Below are 27370 nucleotides of genomic sequence, written 5' to 3'. Positions count from 1 at the left end.
TATATATAGAAATGTGATGATTTGTGTCCGATTGCCACAAAGGAATGTGAGATGAAATTGATGTCCCCCTACAATAAGCCTAGACAACTCTGCTCCCCTGATCCTCCGCAGGATTGTCTTTCAACTTCATAAATATTTTGAACATCGCAAAAAATAAAAAAAAAAAACTTACAGGAACGGTCTTACCCGTACCCCCCAATCTTGAAGACAGATTTGCGCGCTGATCGCAAGGAAAGGGGTTTTAGGTGAAGTGCAAATTTATATACTGCAAATATGGTACTTTTCTTTTCCAGTATATGTCATTGTTATGTAGAACTTCTGTATAGAGATGCAAAAAAGCCGGCTTTTTTGAATCGATGGTTTTTTTCACATAAAAAGCCGGCTTTTTTGGAAAAAAAACGAGAATTTTGGAAATTTTGGCTTTTTTCATTTTCATGATTTTTCTATCCAAATAGCTTTCTTATAGTATATTCTATAGTTAGATAAGATTTCCACGACCTGAATGCCATATTTAGCTCTGTAATTCACCATCAAGATGGATGGAGCACATATTTTACGAATTAAAGCTAACATGAAGAATGTAGTATTTGAGGGCAATTTTACAGGTTATTTAACTTTATTTTAACTTTTGAGTTATCGACATTTTTTCCTTCTCTAGATCATTTTAGTTTGTCATCCGTGTTTCATTTCTAAGAGCTTAGTACTCCAGCTTCTAGCACGAAAGTTAAACTTACGTTTTTCTATATATCCGTCAAAGCATACGTTTTTCAATATGTCCGTCAAACCGTATTTGCACATTTCTGTTATACTGTAGTTGTGCAATGATTTAGCAATAATTTTCCAGATACAACCTTGAATACCAATTTATACAAATAATCAATAGCGGATTTAGAAAAGTACTTTGGGAGGGGTTTCTCTGATTGTTTCGTTTTCTAAAAAGTCCTAATTTTATTTGGGAGGTGCTTGAAGTTTATGAGTACAGGCATAACTAATATTTCGTTTCGTTTATATGTTTAGCAATAATCTTCCGGATACAACCTTGAAGATCATTTTATACTGAGAATCAGTGGCGAATTTAAAAAAGTGTTTTGGGAGGGGTTTTCTTACTACTAATGTTTAGTTTTTCTAAACATTCGTAATTTTTATTTGACGGGAGCTTAAAGTTTATGAGTAAAGGCATAACTAATAGATATTTCGTTCGTTTTAGACATTCCACAACTTTGGAGAACAGGCTTCAGTTCGAAAGACCGATCCTCTAACCTTCGCAAAACCGTCACTGCTGGTAATTAGTAATAATAACGATTTAAAAACAATAAGCAAGGAAGTCGGCCAACTCCTACACTCCTAGTCGGCCAGTACACGCACTATTTCTACATTCTCAGATGGAAAGAAGGAAGGCTTTGTCAGAATGGTCGAATGCTGGGTTGAATCCCGGACTTCCCGATAGAAGCGCAAAAGCCAACCACTCAGTCACGTTTGTTGTGCAGTTGTATTTAGCTTACCTTAAATATATTCCGTAGTCTTTTTTTTTTTTGGTTCCGTAATGATATGTTGAATCCCTCTTGTTAAAAATTCAGAAAACTTGAGGACTGGGTAAACCGTGATGGTGGTCAAGGGCGCCCTTATTGTGGTTTCCAAGGAGGGGAAGTATAAGCGACGTTTCAAAAATAGTTTCAAATTTTACTGTAACTAATGTAAAAATCCTATTGGATTTTCAATATTCTGAAGTACATTTTCCTCTAGGGGGGGCAAGCGCCCCCTTAACCTCCCTGATGGGCGCCCTTGATGGTGGTTATAAAAAACTTGACTGTAGAATTTCAAGAATATACAGAACCATGTGCAGCCTTTAATTGTATCATACAAATCTAAGTATTTCTCTTATGTTTTATTTTAATTTTATTTTGTTTCAAAAAGAGGGTATGGAATATTTTGAAGTAAAAATACTACATACAATTTTGCTAGTTATTTGTGTATTTCTTGAAAGAAGTTTTTACTCTTAGGGTTGGCTCGTTTACACCAGCTGTTTTTTTTTTTTTAAAAAAATAACTGGTTTAAACTAAAAAAATTAAAAGAACAAAAATGCGAAACGTGTGAACTTCATAGTGACGTTTCATATGTCAAACCATCTGCATTAGTCTTATTTCCTTTTCACCTTTTAATCAAGGTGTCCCATGTTCAATTGTCGGTCGAACCACAACCCTTCTTTCATGTGTAAACCAAGTACTCTTTCGGATGTCACTTTAAGCGAAAGTCTTCTCCTTGATAACCTCGGTATTACGTAAGGATGTTAAGCCTAAACATACAAAACGAAACCAAATTATATATTTCTGCATGCCTGTTGTTTTATAAAGAAGCGAAGGTTGCTTAAATATATTGATTAAAATTGGTAAAATTTATCGATTGCCTACTTAGCTTCCAACATTAGCTTGGATTGGACTTTCAATGATACCTACATACTAAATTTATAATTTAATACCTCAGTTTTAGAAAAATAAACACACTGCTGAACAAGACTGCACTTATTTAATATAAAAACACATTTACACGTGACGTTTCGATCTTCTAGCCAAGATCCTCATCAGACGTAAGTGTACGTCTGATGAGGATCTTGGCTAGAAGATCGAAACGTCACGTGTAAATGTGTTTCTATATTAAATAAGTGCAGTCTTGCTCAGCAGTGTGTTTATTTTTCTGATTTTATTCGCAAGACGTTGACTATGATTGTGTGTCACTCAGTTTTAGCGTACTGACTATAATACGTTGACCTTTAAATTTTACATGCAAATTAAATTTTACAGGATTTTCCCGTTATTGTTTTACATTTAAAAGAATGACGGGATTTTCCCGATGGCTAGGGCGGGAGTTTCTCAATTTAAGAAATTTACTGACCGGACTTCTTTAAGCTTATGGGACCTCTTCCAGCATAACCCCGTTGTTGAATAATAACACCAAGGCGAAACAAACTTATGTCTGTGAATATGTAATACAAATACATAAAGCAAAATATCTAAATCAAAAAACCTGGTTTAAACCCCAAAAAAGCCTGGTTTAAACTGCCCCCCCAAAACGGGTTTTTGGCATTTTCAGAAACAACCATGGTTCTTGCCAACTCTGCTTACTTTTGTATATAGGAGGTTAAAATATGTTTATTATATACATTGATTAATCCTTTGGAATTCATACTGTAAAAATGTTGAAGTAAAATTGTTTAAAATATCTTTTCGAAATTCATGGTTTACTTTCGAGGTTTTATATTATTATCGGCATCAACCACTAATTAAATGACTTTCTGTGTTATAGAGAAGGGAAACAAAGTCTGCTTTATCGATTTAAAGCAGAATTTTGAAAAAAGCCCAAAATTTCCCAAGCAAAAAAGCAAAGCAGAAAAAAACGAGTTTTTTTCCAAAAAAGCCGGTTTTTTTCCGAGCCCTTGCATCTCTACTTCTGTATTTCGCATACTGGCTGTAATAAAAGTAAAAATAAATGTAATAAAAACATCCAATATTATTATGACATACTGAAAATCTATTGTGGACGAGGAAATCAATTTCAGCATGTAACTGTTCTGGATGCTGGTTTAACAAGTCGACGTATGGCACTTTTTACGGGGAAAGAATATTCTGTCTGCTGTATTACATAACAGATTTATTACTTCAAACTATGGAAAGTCTTTCTGTTTGAAGCACGAAGATGATAATTCTTCCTCGTTACGAAGAGTTAATAAAATTATGAAAAAAAAAAAAGACTATACGTGTCCGTAAAAGAGAGAGTTCCCTTCCGTAGTAATTAATAGGCTATATATTTGTTGAAAAAGATATCAGTTATTGAAGCGAGTGCAGTGAGCTTTTACCATTCGATTCGACCGGAATTTCTGTGTCTCTGTTGCACGAAAACTCTCGTAAAACTTACTCCGCCTTATGCAGAGTCGTTTTGACGAATGATTAGCGTCATGCTAAAGGTCTGACTACTGCATGAAACATATGCTAGTCGAGCTCTTTAGTATCATACTAATCACTTTTCAGAATGACTCTGCATAAGGCCCACTATGTATATACCTTCCTCAACCTTCTCATGTTGTAAACAAACAAACAAACAAAAAGGAAAGAAAGAAAAGAATAAGATACGTAAACATCATTCGATTTTGATGTAAAGATTCTCTAGGAGATTCCGATGTTTTCCCAGTTTGCCATTAAAATTTGCCAAGAATGCAAGGTTGAATTTATACCTTATTTTAAAAATGTGTTGCACATTAAGTTTCCTTTTAGAAAAAAAAAATGTTTGACACAATATGGCATGTGTTTTCTTTTAGCTCCTCTGGAACATGCTGAAATCAGTGAAGAATAAAGAGTGACTAGAACCTCTCCGACGATTTAAAAAAAAAATCACGATATCTTTGGTAAATGTTAATCGATATTGATAAAATTGTATAGTATACAGTGCATTTTCATTTAAGATTTCTCATAATCTTTAGTGCTTGGGATTAAAATCAGTCAAGAATAATCAATGCATTTAGCCCTAGTGTAGGGTGAATATTCCCTACAGGGGTGAAAGGTGGGTGAAAGCAACCCCATGTTGTGAGCACACAAAAAAATTTTGGAGGTAACTTACAATATTGTATTGACAAACTTCCATGACAATTTTTTAAAATGTGTACCCTGAAGTGAGATTCTGTAGGTCTTACGGCCTAGACGCTGATGCTGGTAAGAATATGTCAAACGAGTGGGAGAAAGCACACGCACTTGCGTGGGAAAAATCATGTATGATGAACTTGTCAGGTGCAATGATTTCTAGAGAAGAAGCATATCTTCTGATCGAAATGATGATAAGACATGTGTGAAATGTAATTTCTACTTACTTCATAACTTCATCCATATTCATTTGAAGATACTTCGCTTTTATTTTGAAACAAGCATATGTCCTATACCTAGGATCTGGATAGAAAGTTTCTCCTTTCATTGTGATAGCTCGCATACAATTTTGTGGAACCCTGAAATAAATATTAATATTTTGTATATCATGTATTAACATGTTTCGAGTGGCAAAATTAAACCTAATTAAAAAAGTAACTGATATATAACTAGCTAAAACATTTTGACGAACTCATAATCCCAATACTTTATGATACTAATCTGTCCTAATCCAATTTACACAAGATTCCTTTCCGTATTTACTCAAATGTTGCCTTATATTAATATTTTCTCCATTTACCCGTAAGTATTTTTCTTCCGAGTTTTCAACTACTTCCGTTGCCCTGAGACTTTCCTGAAGCTCTCTGCACGGTGGTTGATTGAAACTATTACCGAGGCAAACTGAATATTCACAAGCTGAAAAGGAACTGCAAAATTAATTCGCAATACTACCAGGAGGAGATACTGAGACCGATCTACGAGCAAGGACTACCAGAAATGGACGGAAATGAGATCAACATGTAACAACTGTGAATACACTATGGAAATCTATAAAAGAAAAACGGAACAAGATCCAACTCGAATTATCCAACGAAATGAAAACTACGTTGCTGGACAATAGTTCGTAACCTGGAGATAAACATCGAACACTGCCGTATCTGGCGCTTGAATTTTCGTAACTATTTGGTAAGTACAACTTAGTCACAGATATAGAGACCATTGTTTTCATTGTTTTCTGTAATTCATTGTTTTCATCAAGTTTTGCAAGATATTACTAAAAGTTCAGTAACAACAACATTCTTATAATATTTCCAAGACTTGAAGAAAAATATGCGCGTAATGAAAAACTATGTGACTATTTAGAATTCTATTGGTTTTCAATAAAATTAGGTAGGGTACGTGTATTTAAAAAAAAATGCTCATTTCTTGCTCGAATTCTCTATGAAATATTTCTGGTACTTAAGGGTTAAACATACAATTTTATTGAAGGATATTTAATGTATAATACCTACCTAGAAGCATCACTCATAATTTCGCACGCTTCCTCGTTTGTAGGAATCAGCAATATGCTTTCAATACTTCTCTGATCTATTAAACAGTTTGCTATCACGGGATCGTCTATTTTCAGCACATCTAAAACTGTAGAATACCTCTCAGATTGCGCAGCAAATTGTGAAACATCATGAACCTAAAAATAAAATTTTAACAAAAAGGACTACTTTAAATAAATAGTGTAATAAGAATACAGAATGTATTAAGTCAATTTTTGAATGTGGGAAGATATTGAACCAAATTTAAGTGATTCACTTCCGCACGCACAACCGGAATATCCACACCAATCCACATTTCATCCACAATTAACATACACTCAATCATATTGAATTAATTAGTTTTAAATTAATAAAGAATTGCTCATATGGAATTGGTGTGAATGAAATTTCCAAATGCTGTGTGATTTTTAAAGACCAAAATAGTAAAAATCACAATACCTAGTTTGTCAAGTATACTTACATAACATACTTTTCACTCAGCAAATGACTGGATTCCATAATGGGAGAAGTATGCGATACAAAAAAGGGTCCTCAATTCCTCGTTGTACCGGTCGGTGATCATATCCTTCTGACATGTGAGTCAAGCTGGCCGGCACAATTTACTTTTCTTTCCAATTCGAATCAAAACGGTACCAAAAATTTGTACCCGATATGTACTAATTTGCACCACCAAAATTAAAATTTGTATCCCCATCAATTTAGAAACCCAGAATTTTCGATAGCGGGCCAGCTTAACGTCAAGTTGGCCCACACAATTTATTTTTCATTCCAATTCGAACCAAGACGGTACTAAAAATTTACGCCGGATATGTACGAATTTGTAAAGCCAAAATTAGAATTTATACCCCTACCAATTTCAGAAAATTAGTTGTCCCGCGTAGAATAGTCGCTGACGCTCTCACCTTCAGTGCGAGCGGTCCCGGGTTCGATTCCCGGTGGGGGCACTCAGTCTAAAAAGTGTTAAATTCTTTTTCAGGCCAGCCACCCTGAATGCCGTGGTAGTACCTAACTTATAGGTCCCAGGCCCCTTCCTTCCCCGATTCTTTCTTCCTTTCTTTTCCCGGATAGTGTGCTCGCCTAGGGACGTCATCCCTCAAACCGAGACGGACTAGATAGCCATAGATGCCGAAAGCCCAGAAATCTAAATCCTAAATCCCTTCAGAAAATTAGAACTATTGATTGGAGGCAGCTTGACGTCAAGCTAGCCCGCATAATTTATTTTTCTTTTCAATTCGAACCAAAACGGTACTAAAAAATTTGTACCTAATACGTATCAATTTGTACTATCAAAATTAGAATTTGTACCCCCCACCAATTTCGAGGAATTTGAATTTTTGATGGCAGCCTAAATTGACGTTAAGGTTATCCCTGCAACTTAACGAATTCTATTCTTCTTTCCATTACGAATCAAAGGGTACCAAAAATTTGCACCCAGTATTACCAATTTTTACCACAAGATTAGAATTCCTACCCCACCAATTTCGAGAAATTTGAATATTTGAAGGCAGATGAAGCTGACTTGCACAACTTATTATTCTTTCCAATTCGAACCAAAATGGTATCAACAATTTGTACCGAATATGTACCAATTTGTACCATCAAAATTAGAATTTGGAGCTACACCAATTTCGAGAAATTTGAATTTTTGAAGGCGGCCAGTTTGGCGTTAAGCTGAACCCCACAACTTATTATTCTATCAAATACGAAGCAATGCGGTACTAATGATTTGTTCCCATTATATACCAATTTATACCACGAAATTTGAATTTGTGCCCCCAGCAATTTAGAGAAATCTGAATTTTTAATGGCGGCCTACCTTGACGTCAATTGGCTCGCACAAGTTATTTTTCTTTTCAATTCGAATTGAAAAGGTACCAAAAATTTGTACCCAATATGTAGCAATTTGTAGCACCAAAATGAAATTTATATCCCGCAATAATTTAGCGAAATTTGAGTTTTTATTGCTCGGGCCAACTTCATGTCAAAATTTGGCTTTCGCGACACATTTCTTTTACAAATTGGAATTTAAATGTTACCAAGAATTTGTGCCAAATATGTACAGTCCGCGGCAAAAAACCTGCAACATGAACATGTAAGTTTATTGTGAAAGTACGCCTAACAGCGTAGGTAATCAACATAACATCTAACAAGGAACCCTAGGTGTCTATCAGGGCCCGATTTTCTTGAAACTTTGTACGAGGGTCACTACGAAAGTTTTGAGATACGCATTGTTGTGGCACAGTATTTGGATTCCAACCATTGCGTTCGGTAGTAGTATCCAGAGCGAAGAAGCGAACCAAGTTTCATCTCGCCTCGCTTATCGGTGTGGCCGTATCGCCTTCGCTTGTTTGTTGATGTGAGCAGTATTCGGCTGTCTAGAATGGAGCTCGAAAGGGAACATTTTCGGGCAATAATCCTTTACGATTTCAAAAGTGGTTTGAAAGAGACACAAAGCCTTGACCATTTGCAGGGGACATTTGGGGACCTTGTTCCTTACCGTGCTACAATTTCTCAGTTGTTTGGTGTATTCAGAAGAGGCCGGATATCGCTTAAAGATGAAGAGAGAGCTGGACGGCCGGCAACAGCTGTGTCAGATGAAAACATTGCCGCTGTGGAACAAATGATTAGAGAAAATCCTCGAACAACTTTCAAGAACATTGAATCTACAGTGAACATTGGATCGCCAGCAGTAACAAAAATTCTCCATGATCATCTTCGGCTCAGGAAGGTTTCATCTCGTTTGGTGCCTCACACTTTGACCGAACAGCAAAAGCGCATGCATGTAGAATAGTGTGAAGAAATGCTTGCAAGATTTGATGGAGGCAATTCTCGACGCGTCTCTGACATTGTTACTGGTGATGAGACTTGGATCTATCAATTTGACCCTGAAAATAAACGCCAGTCTACAGTTTTGAGTTTTTCCCGACGAAAATCCACCCACGAAAGTGAAGCAACCGCGAAGTGTGGGGAAGAAGATGGTCGCAACTTTCTTCTCCAAATCTGGCCATGTTGCAACTGTTCCACTTGAAGAACAAAGGGCTGTTACTGCTCAGTGGTACACCACTGTTTGCCTAACAAAAGTGTTCCAGAAGCTTCGGGAACGGCGTCGAAGAACTGGATTGCGTGGGATCGTGCTTCATCATGACAACACGTCCGCACACACGGCCAATATCACAATTCAGTTTCTAGAATCTACGGAGGTCAAACTTATGACTCATCCGCCGTATAGCCCTGACCTAGCCCCGTGTGATTTTTTTCTGTTCCCAGGATCAAAGATCGCATGCGTAGGAAGAGATTTTGCAGCCCTGAAGAAGCTGTAGTGGGTTACGAGAATGAACTTTCAACGCTTGAAGAAAAAGTCTGGCAACACTGCTTCCAAAAGTGGTTTTCGAGGATGCAAAAGTGTGTACAGTGTAATGGTGAATACTTTGAGAAAATGTATGTGTTAAATTGATTTTAAGTATGTAAGTTATTTCACATCTTAAAACTTTCGTAGTGACCCTCGTATATGTGGAGAGTGCCTCGGGAAACTCCCACAGCCAAAATAGTAACTGCAGTGCCCAAGACATTGGGACACTAGGACTCGACAAAGATCAAAAGTGAAACGTCAGTACATTAAGGATATGGCGAGAAATGTACGTTTTTCTTTAAAACTGGTCATTGTAACGACACTAAATCAGTATACTGTATGTGGATACAAAGTGATATATATGATATGTTAAAAGTGATAAAAAGAATATCCACCATCTTAAAAGAGACCATGTTGAAGCTAGTGCGATTGATGTAAATGAGAATAGGGACATGTGATGCATCAATTTGAACGTAAATAGATGCAAAAACCTCTTGGTGAAGTCTGTTGTGGGATTACATTATTCCATTGACGAACCTTCACGGGTTTGGTAAACAACTAGGTGCCATTTTCGCACCAAACAAAACCAATTCGAACCAGGCACGTGGTGCAAATGAAATGAGTGGATTTACCAGTAGCAAAGCAAGAACCGCACGTTCCCAAAGCACACTACCGTTACTTGGAATGTAGTTTGGTAACACCAGTTTATTACATTTATAAATAGATACTAAACAGTATATCAACCATGGCATTATTATGAAGATTGAACACGTCATATCAGCCCATCCACACCAATTACAAGTTGTCTCTGACGCAAATCACATAGTGCTAAAATTATATTTCTCTCTGTTTTTGTAGTTAAACTGATCCCACTCATAGCGCTCCATACCCTCCATCTGCTCGAGTGTCATGAGATACAGTTTTCTCATCTTGTACCTAAACCACTCTAACAGAAGCAGAGGAATAATGTAATCCAACAACAGACTTTACCAACAGGTCATTGCGTCTATTTACGTTCAAATTGATGCATTACATGGCCCTCTTCTCATTTACACCAATTGCACCAGCTTCAACATGGCCTCTTTCAAGATGGCGCACATTCTTTTTGTTACTTTTAACAGATCGTATCTACCATCTCGTATCAATATATGCTCATTCTGTGTCATTACAACGACCAGTTTTAAAGAAAAACGTGCATTTTCTCACCATGTTCTTAATGTACTGACGTTCCACTTTTGATCTTTCTCTAGCCCTAGCATCCCAACGTCTTTGACACTGCAGCTACAATTTTGGCTGTGTGAGTTTTCCGAGGCACTCTTTCTATATACAAAGTTTCATGAACATCGGGCTTTGATAGATATTTAGGGTTCCTTGTAAGTGGCACGAATCACGCCAGGAGAAAAGTTGGCGTCCTTCCCTGCACACTTATTTAGGAGCAAACAACTTCGTTGTTTCATAATTAATTAATTTACATGCTCATGTTGCAGGTTTTTCGCAGCGTACTGTACCAATTTGTACCATCAAAATTAGAATTTGTATCCTTACCACTTTCTAAAAATTAAATTTTCATTGCTGTCTGCGCGGGCAGACGAAGCTTTTCTTTTTTTTTCGCATTCGAAACGAACGAGCATGCATAACCAATTTTCCTTGGATTCGTTAAAACGGCCCGAAAAATTTTCATAACTTGCTTCAGAAAAATCATGTACGAATAGAGATTGTTATTCAACTAGCAGGAAACTTGTCACCAAGTCAAATCCTCCAGCGCAAGGTCTTGTTTAGAATTCAAATGAACATTGTCTAAAAAAAAAAAAAAAAAAAAAAAAAAAAAAAAGACAATTTGTAACAAGAAGCGGGAAATTGTACCTGCGCCAATTCAATAAATTTAACTTGATTACTGAAATATGTGAATCTATTTGATGTCAAGGTAGTCAGCACAATCGTATTTTTTAAGTTCGACGTCATCACTATGCAAACGAATGTTTGACTGGATCCATTCATTTTTACTCTGGTGCTTATTATTGATGACGACTAAACTTGTACCAATTTCTATCAGCAAAATTAGAATTTAGACAGTTATCGAAACGGAGATATGAGTGGATGGTGACGACTTCACAGAAAACTGATCCTCTGAACGAGTTCTATAATAAAAATTAGTATTCTCCATGATCACAGACGGTTGGGGAAAGGAATCACTCACCCATAAGATATTTTGGGGTCCTCAACATGTGTAGAAATTTGACCCTCTCTCCTCAACCAAGTTGTACAAAACCCAATGCTACCTATTTAATCTACCGCCTCCCCAACGAATTGTTTTGTGATAATAGTTTTCTTTATTCTTTCTAGCACTCTCAAAATAATACCATCGTCAGCCAGCTTGATCCACCATAAAATATTCAAATTTCTCGAAATTGGTGGGGTTACAAATTCTAATTTTGGTGGTATAAATTGGTACATATTAATTACAAATATTTGGTACCGTTTTGATTCGAATTGAAAAGCAAAATAAGTCAGACAGGCAAGCTTGAACCGCCATCAAAAATTCAAATTTCTCGAAATTAGTGGAGGTACAAATTCTAATTTTGACTGTAAACATTGGTGCATATTGGGTATAAATTTTTGGTAATGTTTTGATTGTAATTGGAATGAAAAATAAGTTGTACGGGATATCTTAACCCGCCACGAAAAATTCATATTTGTCGAAATTGGTGGGGGTACAAATCTAATTCTGGTTGTTCATATTAGTACATATTGAGTACAAATTTTAGTAACCGTTTTGATTCGAATTGGAATGAAAAATAAGTTGCCTAGGCCAGCTGTACCCGCCAATAAACATTCCAATTTTTCAAAATTAGCATTGGTACACATTTTAATTTTGATGGTAAAAATTGGTACATATTGAGTACAAATTTTTTGTACCATTTTGATTCGAATTGGAAAGAATAATAAGTTGGGCGCTGGTCCGCCATCAAAAATTGAAGTTTGTCAAACTTGGTAGGGGTACAAATTCTAATTTTGGTGGTACAAATTAGTACATATTGGGTACAAAATTTTGGTACCATTTTGATTCGAATTGGAAAGAATAATAAGTTGCGCGCTGGCCCGCCATCAAAAATTGAAGTTTGTCAAACTTGGTAGGGGTACAAATTCTAATTTTGGTGGTACAAATTGGTACATATTGGGTACAAATTTTTGATACTGTTTGCATTCGAATTTGCAATTTGTGCGGGCCAGCTTTACTCACATGTCAGAAGGATATGATCAGTGAGAAAGGGTTTCATGGAGAGTCAGCACCGTTCTTTGAGCGATATGTTGGTATCCATTGTCGCACAATATGAGAACAACAAAAGCATGATGAATCACCCCACCATACGAGCCAAATTTCTTCTACTGGTGAAGAGGTAGTTTGGAAAGAATGCTTGACGTTGATCACTGTCCGGTTTGGTTATAATTGTCAAAGCAGATCTATTTTTTCATCAGAAGTAATAATCCGATGCAGGAATCCTTCACGGTTACTTCGTACATTCCGGGAACTGCTCACATTCACAGGGCCATCCTTGTTGATTGGTGTCACGTAATGTGGCGTCCACGTGCCCAGCTTTTCACCTTATTGACTATAAGTGTCACTGAATGATAGCGGTGTCATATATGTGTAATAAATTTGCAATTGAACAAACACTTTCCAGGGGCCCATTTCCATGATATTTCTGAGGAGTTCATTAAAACATGCTTGTTGATAGTTGATTTACGAGACTAATTTTTCACTATTATGCACGGTGCGCTCTTCGACTACTCGAGACGCAAAGGTACCGTTGATGTTCGTCGCGGATCAGCAGAACGTCCCAGTTAAAACTCTCAAAGGAAAATCATTTGCAATGGTGTGTTCTTAATGGTGCACTTTCACAGGGTTATGTCCTCTAATAAACCCAACATGTCCTCTAAACATGTACGGAGTTTGTGAAGTCGTATCCTTGATCTTGGTATATTCTTTGGTTACGTTGCAGAGGGATAGACTTTGAAAGAAAGTATGGCTATTTTATATCAAAATCGCCACCAAATTTGTTTCAGTATTAACGTAAATACCTATTTTGTTTCAACCTCGAATCGAAATCCTCTTTACTAGAGAAAAGCTTTTTAGTTCCTGTAATAACATTTCTGTCAAATAAAAAAAGCTAAATATATCAATAACTTAACATAGCTCTATGGCCTATGGACACAGGAGGTTCAGTGCTCTCCACTGATTACAAAACCTCTCTATTGATTTCTGCCCCTATCCAACTAGACCCAGTTTCTACTTTATATTCCAATCTCTGCGAGAACCATTTTAATATTATCCTCCCATCTGCGTCTGTGTCTTCCTAATGGCCGTTTTGCTATTTGGATTTCCAGTTAGAGCTTTGCAAGCGTTTCTAATTTCTTCCATTCTGGCTACATGACCTGCCCATTTGAGCCTCCTAGACATAATGACCCTAACGATGTTTAATAAACGTATAAATTATACACTTCCTCGTTATGAAGTTTCCGCCATTCCTCATTCTCGTTTTCCATTCTTAGTTGTTATGGTTTTGGTCTGTTAATAATGATCCTAGATATTTGAAAGTATCAACTTTGTCGAAAGTAAATATTATTTGGTATTTTCACGCATCCATGAAATGTAGTATTACGATCCCACAAACTTCCATGTATTTAGTTTCCTCCGCATTTACTTCTAAGTTAATATCCCTGCAAGCGGTAATTAAGATTTCTGCATTCCTTTCTGTTGTTCTATCATCTCCTATTAAATTTACATCATCAGCATAACTTTGTAAATACAATTCTGATCTAGGGCCTGATTGCTGTCTTTGATTTTCCTTATAGTGTTCTCCAGAACAAAGGTCAATAATAATTTGCGATTCATTTAAACATATCTTAATATTATTAATCTAACTTTTCGGTTTTACAAATTCTGTAAGCATGTTGTACAATGTTTTGTATTCTCATTTCTTTTCAAATGTTAGTCGAATGATAAATATCTGGACGATAGTTGATCGGTTTTACCTAAATCCGCTCTGATAATCTACAATAATTTAATATGTGTATGGATTCAATCTTGCTAATAGAATGTTTAAGAGGATTTATTGGAAATTGACAGGAGGGGGGAAATGCCTCAATAATTCTTACAATCAGTTTTGTTGCTTTTCTTCTGAACCGGAACAATGATGGATTATTTTCACTCTTGTGGTAATTCCTCCTTGTTCCAGATAAGGATAATGAGTTTGTGTATCTTGCTCTTCAATTTTTCCCCTCCAGCTAAAATTATGTCAGCCGGAATTTCGTCTATACCCAGAGATGTGTGTTTCTTAAATATTTTTAAAGCGATTTCTATTTCTGTCTGGTTAGGTTCTGGAAAATACGGTTATGCTGAATGCATTTCACTTTCTCCACGAACATTAGTATTTGGCTTTGTGTTAAGCAAATCATCAAAGAAATCTTTTCATCTATTTAAGATGCTATCCTGATCAGTGAGAACTTCCGTTGCTTTCTTTAATATATAAGCACGAGGTTGATAGTCTTTCTTAAGTTCGTTGATGCATTTATACGTGTCCCAAATGTTTTTGTTTTTACTATTGTCTTTAAGTTAATTAATTTAGGTTTCAAAACTCGCGCTTCTTTGTCCTAAAAGTTTTCGAAGTTTTCTGCCAAATGACAATGAAATTTTATGTACTTATTTCGTTCGGATTTTGTAGCCAACGCTATTTCTTATGTTTTCTCTTCTCTGCTCGTTTAATGCATTTCTGATCAAACCATGGTTTGTTCCTACGTATTTCTGCGTGCCCCAATACTTCTTTTAATGAAATTTTAATGTTATCTTTAATTTCAAACAAGTATCCTGAACACTAGTGCACTCCGAACTTTCTAAAACCAAGAATATAGGGTGTTTAATAAGTAATGGTCATAAATTAAACCGTAGATAGTACACGCCAAAACTAACAAAAAAGTCTTAGTAAACATGTGTCCGCAAACGCTTTGTAACGGAGATAGGGGCTGTCGAAAGTGTGGGAAAATGAAGCTTAGAGACGAATATCTCAAAAAGTATGAATCAAAGAGAGGGCGGTCCAATGAATAACTATCGAAGTCAGATCTGCGCTATGCAGAAATGCATGGTTGATAAGTGCAATGAGCGCGCAAGACATTCCCCAAAGAAACGGAGGGATTCCCGGAAAATTATAAAAGGAAAGGACGCTCGAGATGAACATGGAGGGCGAGTCTATCCACCAGTAATTCATAAGTCGTGGTACCAGGTCGAAAGCTCGAAAAAATACAAAATGGCGGACAATGTTTACGTACCGTGTGTAGTTGCATAACCAACAGGAAATGAGAGAGGCAATCGAAGTGTGGTGATGTACGTTGTAAATGGCTCCAGGGAGAATCCCGACAACTAATGCATACTTACAAATGTGGCAGCACTTAGGTAAATCAAACTGTATGCAAGGCACTGATGAAGCATTACGTGCTAAGCAGTTAATGTAACTAACATCCGCAATGGGAAAATCATGCTATCATTCGAGTATGTGGGAGGCGAATCTGAAACATTCCGCATGTTGAACGAGTACATGGATCTTTGCGACGACGAGTACGAGCATGCATTCGTATGAATGGACGACACTTCCAACATTTACTTTAATGATGGAGGTACGTTAATTTCTCATGCATCTCTTCTGTGGTTACACATCAGGGTATTTGCTATTTACCTTATGATTAATACTGTACACATTACCAACATGACGATTTCTGTTTGTTGATATGGACAAACACGACATCATTTTCTGCTTGTAACACACTTACGCGTTCAACATGCGGAATGTTTCAGATTCGCCTCCCACATACTCGAATGATGGCATGCTTTTCCCATTGCGGATATTAGTTACATTAACTGCTTAGCACATAATGCTTCATCAGTGCCTTGCATACAGTTTGATTTACCTAAGTGCTGCCACATTTGTAAGTATGCATTAGTTGTCGGGATTCTCCCTGGAGCCATTTACAACGTACATCACCACACTTCGATTGCCTCTCTCATTTCCTGTTGGTTATGCAACTACACACGGTACGTAAACATTGTCCGCCATTTTGTATCTTTTCGAGCTTTCGACCTGGTACCACGACTTATGAATTACTGGTGGATAGACTCGCTCTCCATGTTCATCTCGAGCGTCCTTTCCTTGGATAATTTCCCGGGAATCCCTCCGTTTCTTTGGGGAATGTCTTGCGCGCTCATTGCACTTATCAACCATGCATTTCTGCATAGCGCAGATCTGACTTGGATAGTTATTCATTGGACCGCCCTCTCTTTGATTCATGCTTTTTGAGATATTCGTCTCTAAGCTTCATTTTCCCACACTTTCGACAGCCCCTATCTCCGTTACGAAGCGTTTGCGGACACATGTTTACTAAGACTTTTTTGTTAGTTTTGGCGTGTACTATCTACGGTTTAATTTATGACCATTACTTATTAAACACCCTGTATATTCGACACTTCAATCTGGCTCCTCTCTCACCTGACTCTGCTCAAATTTCTTTAAAGTAAACCTCTCCGTTTTCAGATATTGGATATTTCCTTTATTCAATGATAGTCTCTTTCTTATTATCGCTGCTACCAGGTGATAATCAGTATCACAATTAGCTCCTCTGAACAACCGAACATCAGTTGTGTTCGACTGTTTTCTTCTGTCTACTAAACCGTGATCAATTTGATTAACGGGTTACAACTAAAAATCTGCACAAAATGTGAGATAAGATAAAAGCAAACAAACGACAAATGGAAACTATGTTTTAACGTTTATTTACAGTACATACATAGGCAGAAAAGAAAATGCTAATGACACATTGCAAATGGTCCGTGATCAGCTACAGTCCGCAAACGTGTTGGAATAGACGCACAGGCTGTTTGGACGCCAGTTGGGTCAATTTCTTTTAAACATTTGCGTATTTTTCTTTGAAGCTGCTGAACAGTTTTTGCCTTCCAATTATGTTTGTACACCTTGTCACTCAATCGTCCAAAAAATCTTCGAATGGGCGGCACTGGGGCAAGTTAGTTGGATTTTTGGTTTTGGACACAAAAGGGATGTTTTGGGACATGAGGTACTCCTGAGCCTTTCTCGCATAATGAGAGCTGGCTTTGTCAGGCCAGAAAATAAAATTATTCTCAGAATGATATTTTCGTATAAAGGGAACTAAGATCTTTTGAAGACATTGCTTCACGTACACATCTTGATTGATTGCTAACCCACTAGGCTTGAAATAATGCTGCGCAACACCTTTGTCCGATACAACTAAATAAAGCATCACTTTGCTTTCAAATTTCTGCTTGCCTTTATATTTTATATTAGAAGGAGTGTGTTGCATGTCTGAGGAATAATAAATGTCATTTCCGGGCATTTGGGGTTTAGAAAGGCTAAAGTAACTTTCATCATCCAAAACAAACGATTTTCCTTTGCAATTTCTGACCATCCAACGAAAATTTGATTTCACAGTTTTTATTTGCGTGTCTGTGTAAGATGGAGCTTTTTCCTTTTTGCATGCTTTGATTCCCATTGATTTTAATGTTTTAGATATGTATTGTTGTGAACACTTAAATGTTTTTGCTGCGTCTTTCTGACTAATGTTGTCTTTCTTGTCAAACATCTTTTTCAGTCTTTGTTTATTTTTATTCGTCATAATTGCTGCCTTTCGACCACTTCCTGCTTTTCTTTCTATTGTTCCGGATTTAAGTATCGCATAAATTGTTCTTTTTGGCACACCTTCAGCAGCAAAGTGTTTCACAAAATATGATTTCCCAATTCGTGATGTTTTTCGTGGAAATTTACAATGCGTGCACGGAGGGCTTCTTCTTTTGACGCCATTTTCTCCCAGTTACTTCGCATCTGAAGGAAAGCAAACATAGTGTGAATTAGACAAAGAGTGTACAACCAACATACCAAAGAATAGCGATGACTGTGTCAATAGGTTTTATTTTATGACTCCGCACATTTTGTGCAGATTTTTAGTTGTAACCCGTTATGTTTTCCCATGTGATGAAATCGAAGTATATTTATGAATGTCGCGATGTGTCAATTTTGTAATCTTCACGATAAGGTTTCTGAATGTTGCAAAGTTCACAAGTCTAACGCCTTTGCCACAACCTTCCTTATGCAGAAATTTATACCCTAATTGGTTTGAAAATACCCTCTCGTCCTACCGTCGGATTGACACCGCCTAACAGAATTTTCATATGATATTGCGGGAGATGATCAAATACCCGTTCTATTCTTTCGTAATAACTGTCTTTTATATCATTATCCTTATTTTCTGTTGCGACGTGCATTTAAAACAATAATATTACACCACCGACCCTTAAGAAAAGTAAAAGAAAATCTATAATTAACAAATTCAACCCATGTAATGCTTATATTATTCGTTTGTGAACGAAAAATCCTGTTCCTAGTTGGTAATTTTTAATTCGTTCCCCGTAAAAGAACGTAAAATTTAACGACTTGACTCCTCCATTTCTTTTTCATTTAACTTCCTGATATTCCACTAGGTCCATCCTCCATTTCTAAACTCATTTGTTACAAATTTTAATGTGCCTGCCTTATAGACTTCTAGGTCTATTCAATGTTCCAAATTTCATGCCGATTTTACTTTGCTGAGTTCGTGCCAAGTAATCAGATCTGATCCGAGGATTCTGTAAATATATCTGAACAAGCCTTTTTTTTTTTTTTTTTTTTTTTTTTACAGGATGTGGTTGTTAGCCCACATCAAATCCCCAAGCTGGAGGATCACCCCTTGTCGTCTGTCCGAGACTGCTTATTCAGTGTATTCGCAGCTAACCTCTATATCTAGAGGTCTTCTCCTCGATCGCCAACCTGAGGACACGCCATGCCGTGGTGACAGGAAGATCACATTTCATGGAAATTAATATAGCTATATTTTAGAAATACAATAGGTATTGATTAACCGAACACTGCTTTAAAACACACAGGAACAATCAATATGCTCGGATATATGGATGCATATTAAGACTGTGAAAGCTTCGATGCCGTAAAAATCGTAAATTAGAGACGAATGCCAATGTAGTATTTCATGAATACATCGTACGTTTGACTATTCGAACAATTCTTGATGTATCAAAATGTTTCGTTTTATAGCTGCATAGCTTTATAATATTTTTATAAGTGATTATACTCTTTACCTGTTCTCTGACAATAGAAACTGTATGAATTTATAATACAAAACTGCAATATAGAAGAATAAAATTAAAAGAAATATGATATTTTGCATGGCATCTTATATAAAGGGCGCCTTGTATCCTTCACAGGTTCTTTATTAACATTCGCTATTTGACTTTATTATACAAAGCTGGTATGCAGGGCAACTAAAACCACTTATATATAATGTGATGTTTCGTAGGGCGCCTTATGTAAAGGGCGCACTTTACCTTTCACGGGTTCTTTACCATCAGTAAGTGTATGTATTTATTGTACAGAACTATGGTATACAGAAGAGTGAATAAATTATTTATCTCTGATGTGGTTTCGCAAGGGCGCCTAATGTAAAAGGCGCACTGCACCTTTCACGGGTTCTTTACCAACAAAATTGTAAGAATTTATTACTAAAAACTTGTACCTTTATTTATACCGTGATGTTGTAATGTACCATTACAGTTGAAAGTAATGGCAATTTTTTTTTTTACACACCCTGTACCTAGTAATTTTTTTTTATTCAATTTCGGTTTAGCTACACAATTTATTTACTCTCTCTACTTCGAATTAAATATAATGAACCCAAAGGTTTCGTTAGTAACCATATTCCCACTGTATAATATATTTATTTACATTTTGATTAAGTGTAAATCCCATTTTCTGATATATAAGTTGAAAAGTTTCCAGGTTTACCATTCTGACGTCATACCGAAACATAGTTCTGTCATTGGATATAAATTTTCTTAATTTCAGACCAATGTAGAATTTAGTCAGGTACCTAATTTTTCCCTCACCCCCTCTCAGTAGTCCATAGTCACTTTCAGATCCGGTTATATCTGGATTTACCAAATTTCCATTCGCTTTGTAATTTCCGCGGCTAAAGTTTTCTTTCTGATTGGAGGAATTCTCCTACCTCTGGCTTTTTCGGCGCAATGTTATTAGAATAATCGAAGACACACAAGCAGGAGCAGCTTGTGATTTTCTTGCCACATATTTTTCGGGAAGGTCTCAAATTTTCAAGGACAACTAAGGTAACAGATAATGTAATTCAATAGTTAAAGATTTACAACGGAATAGGAGCCCGGAAAATCCACAAATTTTGGTAAAGAAGCTGCAATTCAGTGAAATAACAAATTCCAGTTCTGTTTACTAGGAAGCCATGTTTGCTGCCTATCGAGAATAGACAACAGTGAAAGAGTGACTTTACTTTTTTTTTTTATTTCAAACTCAAGTAGGGATTAGGGAAATTACGACTTGTTAGTGCATGTTGTTCGTGTGTTAAGTAGAAGTGACTTTTTATTATTTATTCAGTAATCGCATGTACGTAGGTTTGATGGTTGTAAAGTGAATAATCATAATGGCAGCTTAAGTTAGCTTAAAAGGGCTCCTATCCCCTTTTCCAAATTGAACCAGTTCTAGCGGGGGAATGGGTTAGTTATTGTTCGTTTTAGGGCCTTTTCCCCTTTCAGGGGAAGGGTCCCTCCATAAACCTCGTTAAGGTGCCCCCCGGGCATCAATTTTTGGCAATCATTATGTAAACAATTGGTCAGGTCAATTGGACCTAGTGTTACTTTTCTCATTTTTGACCCCCTTTAAATTAAATAGAGCCGACTGTATATATCGACGAGGGAGTAATGTATTTTAAATCTAATGTGTTAGGTTATTTTCGTCAACATGCATGTAACTAAATGGTGCATGTTTATTTTAGTTAGTTGTCTTTATGTATAGTACTAACAGTGGTGTATGTAGTTAGTAGTTTTGTGTGAGTGTGTGAATTTTCGATTTGGACAGTGTATAAATATGCTTTAATTTAGTACCATTTTGCTAACATAAATAAACCAGAGTAAATATTAAATTTCTGATTAATGAGTACAAGTATACATTTCAGTACACGGTAAATTATGCCTCCACTACAGCGCTATAGCGTCAGTTTTCGGTAGTCAATTGTTTGTTGACAGTACGACATCGCATGACTTAGTGATTTAGATTGTTTGATTTTGGACAGTTATTCTCAAATTACTTCCCGTGGACATGGTTTTCGGTTCGGATGAGTATACCTTCGTATAAAATAGCATGAGATCTTACTGTACTGAAAATTTCAGCTTGCTAGGTCCAGTAGTTAATGAATAATCCGCTGAAATAAAGAACACCTATTTTCTTAATAGAAGTAAAGTCCATATGCTGTTACTGTTCGTTTAAAAATGTAGGATTAAATTCTCTTTTCCCGTGGGTGTAGAAAATTCCATTGTTGCTTCAGTTTTATCAACAAATCAGAAATAGATTAATCGTTGACAATTTAACTTTCCGTAAATACATGTATGATTTTTTTTTTAAACCTGCAAGGTAAATACAATTTGGGTGCTTCGAAATAAAGAGTACGTGGTTCGATGAATGTGATCGTGTGGTGGTTTGAGCGTGATAGATTGTGATAGTTATATATATATATATTTATTACTGCGTAACGTAAATATGTGTATGGCCTGCGTGTAAAATGTACGAAATAGGGTGTTTATAAAATATTACTTCGTGTGGAAATTAGTAGATAATGAATGAATGTAATGATATGTTAATAATATGATATATAATATGAATGAAATGATGACCCCTATATTTAAATGGATAGGCCTAGTGAATTTTATATAGTGAAAATACGAATATGTTTACGAAGAAAGAAAGAGAAAAAAAAAATCTCTCGCGTTTTGACTTCCACACCAGTGCATTCATCCAACCGAGTTTGCTACTTGGATAGTAAATTATAGTTGGGAATTGTGTGTTACTTTGCATTTATGTACCTCCTAACAACAGCCCCAGATCTTAAGCCTTTCAATAGATAGAGTAGCATCATGTGGGAATTACTTCTAAAGGTTGACAGAAATGATAATTAAGAAAACCAACTGCTATATCCTGTGATCATCGAAAAGTACAGGTTTCGGTCATTTGTACCTTTAGCATTCATTGCCTCTCCGAGATTTTTTTTTTTTTTTTTTTTGTTGCTTACCTTATTTATTTATTGTGCAGTGTTCATATAACTCAGTTCGGACTATCCGATTAAATTAACTGCTACTAAATTAATATTCATGGATAGCGTACCCGGACGTCGACCCCTAGTCCCCTTAAGTATTTTTCATGTCTTTTCTTAGTTTAATTAGATGAGGGAAATTAACGACGTCCCAGACGGTGGCATGTCTGCGCTGGGTAGCCATCGGTGATGTTTCGGTAATTGAAATCACCGATTCAAAATTCAGTTTATTTATTTAATTTTTTTATTTTTTTGGCGAATTACTAATTAGGGATACCTTAGCTATTACTCTAATTTCATCCCTATTCTGGAATCTTCTAGTTTCCAAGAGGTCGGATGATTTTTTTTTTTCTTTTCTTGAAATTCTAAATTAGCGCCTTCTCTAACCTTCCGGACGATTTCCGGGAACCTGCTGGTTTGGGCCGGATACGGGGATCGGATTTCAATCTTACAACCAAACTCTTGTGGGATTGGGATCTGATGGACACAGAACTTGCATCCTTGGCAGCAGGGCGTTCCTTGAGTCTACGTATTTGAGTAGACCACCCTTTTGGCATGTTAAGAATATTTTGGCTATGGATTTTGTTGAGAGCGAAATTCGATTTCTGTCTTTGTAGCGTTAGTTATTTCCCACTTAAGTCTTTGGCGCCACTATTTCTTCGTCTTCTTTCTTTTCTATCTCTCTCTGTCTTCATTACTTCGAGATTTTTTTTTTTTTTAAATTTCAACCTCCCCCCCCCCCCGGTTTCTGAAACTCATAAAACATACAATATTCATTTCACTTATTTCGATCGTATGTACTAACTGAGACATCGAGGGATGCAATTCGTGGAGGTATTGCAGCACAACTCAGGACCATTTTCGCGATATTCAATCCACCACGGGAGAAATTGACGGGAAGGTACACTATGCTTTCAGATTCCTAGAAACCTTCGTTATTCATTGATCATACAACTTATATCAATTGATTACTGATTTCTGGTTTTTATTTCTATTGATTGGTCATATAGTGTGTATGTATTAGTAGTCTGGGCCCACTAGTTTCCAATAACATTGATTTTTTTTTATATACATCTATATATGTGCTTACATAGTTTTAAAAGTTACGTGCCTGCTCATTTTGTTGCATTTCCACCTCTTATGTCAACTATTTTTTATATATCTACGCGGATCTTTAGTAAATTGAAAATGATTATTGATTATCGGGTTTATACATATAAATTACAATGTTGCAACCTTATGAGAAAGAAAAAAAAAGTGAATTTTTGATAGTCAGGGTTTTTGTTTTGTCTTTGAGCCAATAAAATATAAATATTTATAAAATATGAATATTTGTCGAATATGAACGGTTATGTAGAATTTAAACGTCGACAAAATACTACGATGGATATTAAAGTGAAATTTATTGTATTGAATAATATGAATATATATATATACGAGTATGTATGTAATGGGCTCGGTATTTACCCTGGTTTTGTTTAGGTTGCCATAGGTTTTTGACACCCGACCTTTACCAACTATTTGTGACATATAGTGTTACCGCGTATATTGTAATAAATTACATTTTGTTGAGTGGTTACTGATGTTTGTAACTATTAAAGTTGAATATAATGTTAAATACCGCATGTAAGTAAAACGAGTAGCAGGTCGTAAGATAAGTAAAATAACCCTAATCCTCATCCAAATTTATTCGCAAGATCAAAGTGAAATTAATAACCTACGAAACAGTGTGCCCCACCAACGAATCTTCTATCAGTAGACTCTGAAACAAATCCTTCTCCTACGATCAGAAATTTAACTATTCAGTGTCTAGAATCTTTTGACTACAAGATCTATACTATAAAGAAAATTACTGGTCTTAAATTTAATGAAGAGAAATTTAGTTGATAACTTAATGTGAATACCGGAATATGGAAATATGTTCTCAATGTCTGTGACTGGATTCAAAATTTTTTAACCTTGATAAACTTTGAAATTTTATATTGAGTGCGTCGAGTGACAAAATGAGAAATATAAATATATATGTGATATGAAGCGACTATTTGTCTATAGCTAAAACAAAAACAATTAAACACTCTCATGGACACAAACCACAGTGCAAAAGAGAGTTGGAAAAAGGAGCTATTATCGATGTGAGAACAGAGACTCATAAAATCGTCGAAATGTCTCCTCTTGGGACAGAGACCTAATAAAATGCTATTAAAGTATTTTTTTTTTAAGAATGATTAACCAATTATATATATATATATATATATATATATATATATATATATATATATATATATATATATATTTAATTTATTTTTTCTTTCGTTTTCCGCAATGATATATATATATTCATTACACTGAATCCTAAATGTATTGATCTGTGAATCTCCTTAATTTTGTTTTTTTCATTTTTTTTTTTTTTTTGTCAAATTCTCTTTCATGTAATTCAACTTTTAATATATATATAGGAAGAGAAATGTGTTATTTGATCTTGTTGCAAGTAGCGAATTTCTATGCATGTTAATGAAACATTCTTTCCATGTATTAAATTTTTCCATGTTATGTCCAACTAATTTTTCTTCTATTGAAATGTAATAAATGTATATAGTAATGTAGTTAGGTTAGTTTAATTTAACTAAATACAACCCGAAGTATACATTGTCCTGTATGAATGTGTGTGTGAGTGAAATGTAGGTTTAGTATTAAGTGCATCCATTATTTTGACATATATGTGTGATTTATTATAATTAATGGTAGTTATCAATTAAACTCATTGAATGTTAATACTAACTTAAGTTGGCTCTATGAAGGAAGTAAAAAGGACTGAAGTAGCCTGAACGAATGATCAGCATGGGAGAACTGTGAAAGTCAAAATCTTCTACGAATATGTAATACTCTGATTTTTTTTTTTCTTTGTGGTCGATTCTAACATGCCATCAACTTCGTCCTTTATTTTTCAAGTATTGGATATTAGTCTAGAACTTCTGGAAATATTGAATAAACTGTAAACTTAAACTTTCTCATCTATCTCAGATCTAGATCGGGATAATTTGGTAGTTGGGGTTAAATGGATCTAGATCGGGGATGTATGGGTTAACATGTGTCTACCCTTAATCACCTGAATACCAAATATTAACCCAATAGCTATTGGAATTCGATAATTATTCACTTTCTTTACCATATTTTTCAAAATATGCAGTAACAGTTTCCTTTTTATTACCTTCTTACTTTACCTCTTTCCTCTTCTATTTTCCTTTTCCTTTTTCATCTTCTTCTTCTATTTTTTTTTAATAAAACTGAAAGGGGGGTCGTGACTGGGAATCCTAGAGATAATAAACACGGTCATGTATTTAGTTATTTTATTTCATTCTCTTTAGAAGTCCGATAAAAAGTTTTTTCGTTTCGATCGAATCTAATATGTTCAAAATTAAGAAACGGCTAATATATTCCAACGTAATTAGACATAAGCTGATAGCTTCATGAACATCCCCACCAGGGGTGAAGGATTCCCACTTACGACTTATTCTTTTCTTCAAACAGTTTTAGACTGACAAGCAGTGACAGGATTCGTTGTTATGGAAACGTTTGTTTCTATGGCAACGGCCCCCCCCCTTTTTTCAGTTTTAGAGTGGCGACACGTGACAAGACTGTTGCCATGGTAACGCATGTTTACTGTGGTAACGGATCTGAAAATGCTTATTGAATAATACCAGTTATCATGCCAATCAGTTTGAATTGGTGAATCGCGATAAGAATGGTTGTCATGGCAACGTTTGTTCCCATGGCAACGGATCTCCGTTTAAATGGCGACCGATAGATTTGAAATTTTTTTTTAAGAATGTCAAAGAGTGAGGTTGAAGGCATGTTGAATTGATTACAACATTGAAATTAATACGAGAAATTTTATAGTCAAGTGAAACAAGTAGAGTCGTTGGCTACTTTGTCATTTTTGTTTCCTTTTCTAAGGGGGAAAAAGAGAAGGAGTGTCAAAATTTTTCTAAAATAGAACTAAACGCTAGAAGGGTTTCAAGGAAGGAAAGAGAATGGGAGTCCTTTAATTTATGAATAATACTTGTTTGGATAGCGAATAAGTATCTTATAGTATATGTGTATTTTTGATATATATATCTTGTCTTTTGTAAAGTGTAAAGTGTCTCGAAGCTATGGCAACAAAAAAGGTTGTTGTATCACAGGACGAGTGTGAAGTCACGTGCACTCAATGCACGTTAGACGAAAAAGAGAAAAGATCTCGCGCCCCGCGGAGACTTATAAGATGTACCGGTTGTGGACTAAAATGGATCCACTTTGCTTGCTCCAATTTGGACGATACTGCTGAAAATGCAGAAAAAGTTCAAACCGGCGAAATAATGAAATATTGTGAGGAGTGTGAAAAGGACCGAGGCCAAATATCTCCAGCGGAGATATCTGACCTCGACGATGAGGAAAAGAGTGGAAATCAAAGTGATTCTCGGGATCAGACGGCAAACCCGAAGGAAGGAATGTCATCTGGAGGGTCTGACACGTCTGCATTAATTCGCCAGATGATGGAGATGATGAACGAAAAATTCACTAACATGGAAGTTAAAATAGATCAGAATAGTGCAGATCTGAGGCGTGAGAATGCAGAAATGAGACGTGAAATAAATGAGAAGTTTGATACCTCGAAACGAGAGACCGACGCGCGATTCGAGGTATTAAACAATAAATTTGACCAGGTTTGTTTAGACTTTGCTTCTTCGATGAGCAAATTGAAAGAGCAAACGTCTACTGAATTGGAGCAGGTTAGATACCGGGCCCAACAGTCTACCGAGCAGCTCAGAGACGAAACAAATGAGAAA

The 27370-nt window shown here is 35.9% G+C and overlaps 1 protein-coding gene across 1 annotated transcript in view; it reads right to left on the bottom strand.

Annotated features, from left to right (window-relative positions):
* Positions 1 to 27370, bottom strand: part of LOC145672601 (structural maintenance of chromosomes protein 6-like) — a 355639-nt gene that overhangs the window by 103820 nt on the left and 224449 nt on the right. Inside the window, exons 15-16 of the mRNA XM_081741761.1 lie at positions 5921 to 6096; positions 4856 to 4987 (exon numbers count right to left, since the gene is read on the bottom strand). Of these exons, the coding sequence (XP_081597887.1) occupies positions 4856 to 4987; positions 5921 to 6096 (308 nt within the window). The remainder of the gene's footprint in view (positions 1 to 4855; positions 4988 to 5920; positions 6097 to 27370) is intronic.

The sequence above is a fragment of the Thermobia domestica genome, chromosome 16, assembly GCF_964235325.1.
Source record: "Thermobia domestica chromosome 16, izTheDome1.hap1.1, whole genome shotgun sequence".
NCBI lineage: Eukaryota > Metazoa > Arthropoda > Insecta > Zygentoma > Lepismatidae > Thermobia > Thermobia domestica.
Note: the sequence above shows the minus strand (reverse complement) of the source record. Positions and strands in the feature narration are given on the sequence as shown.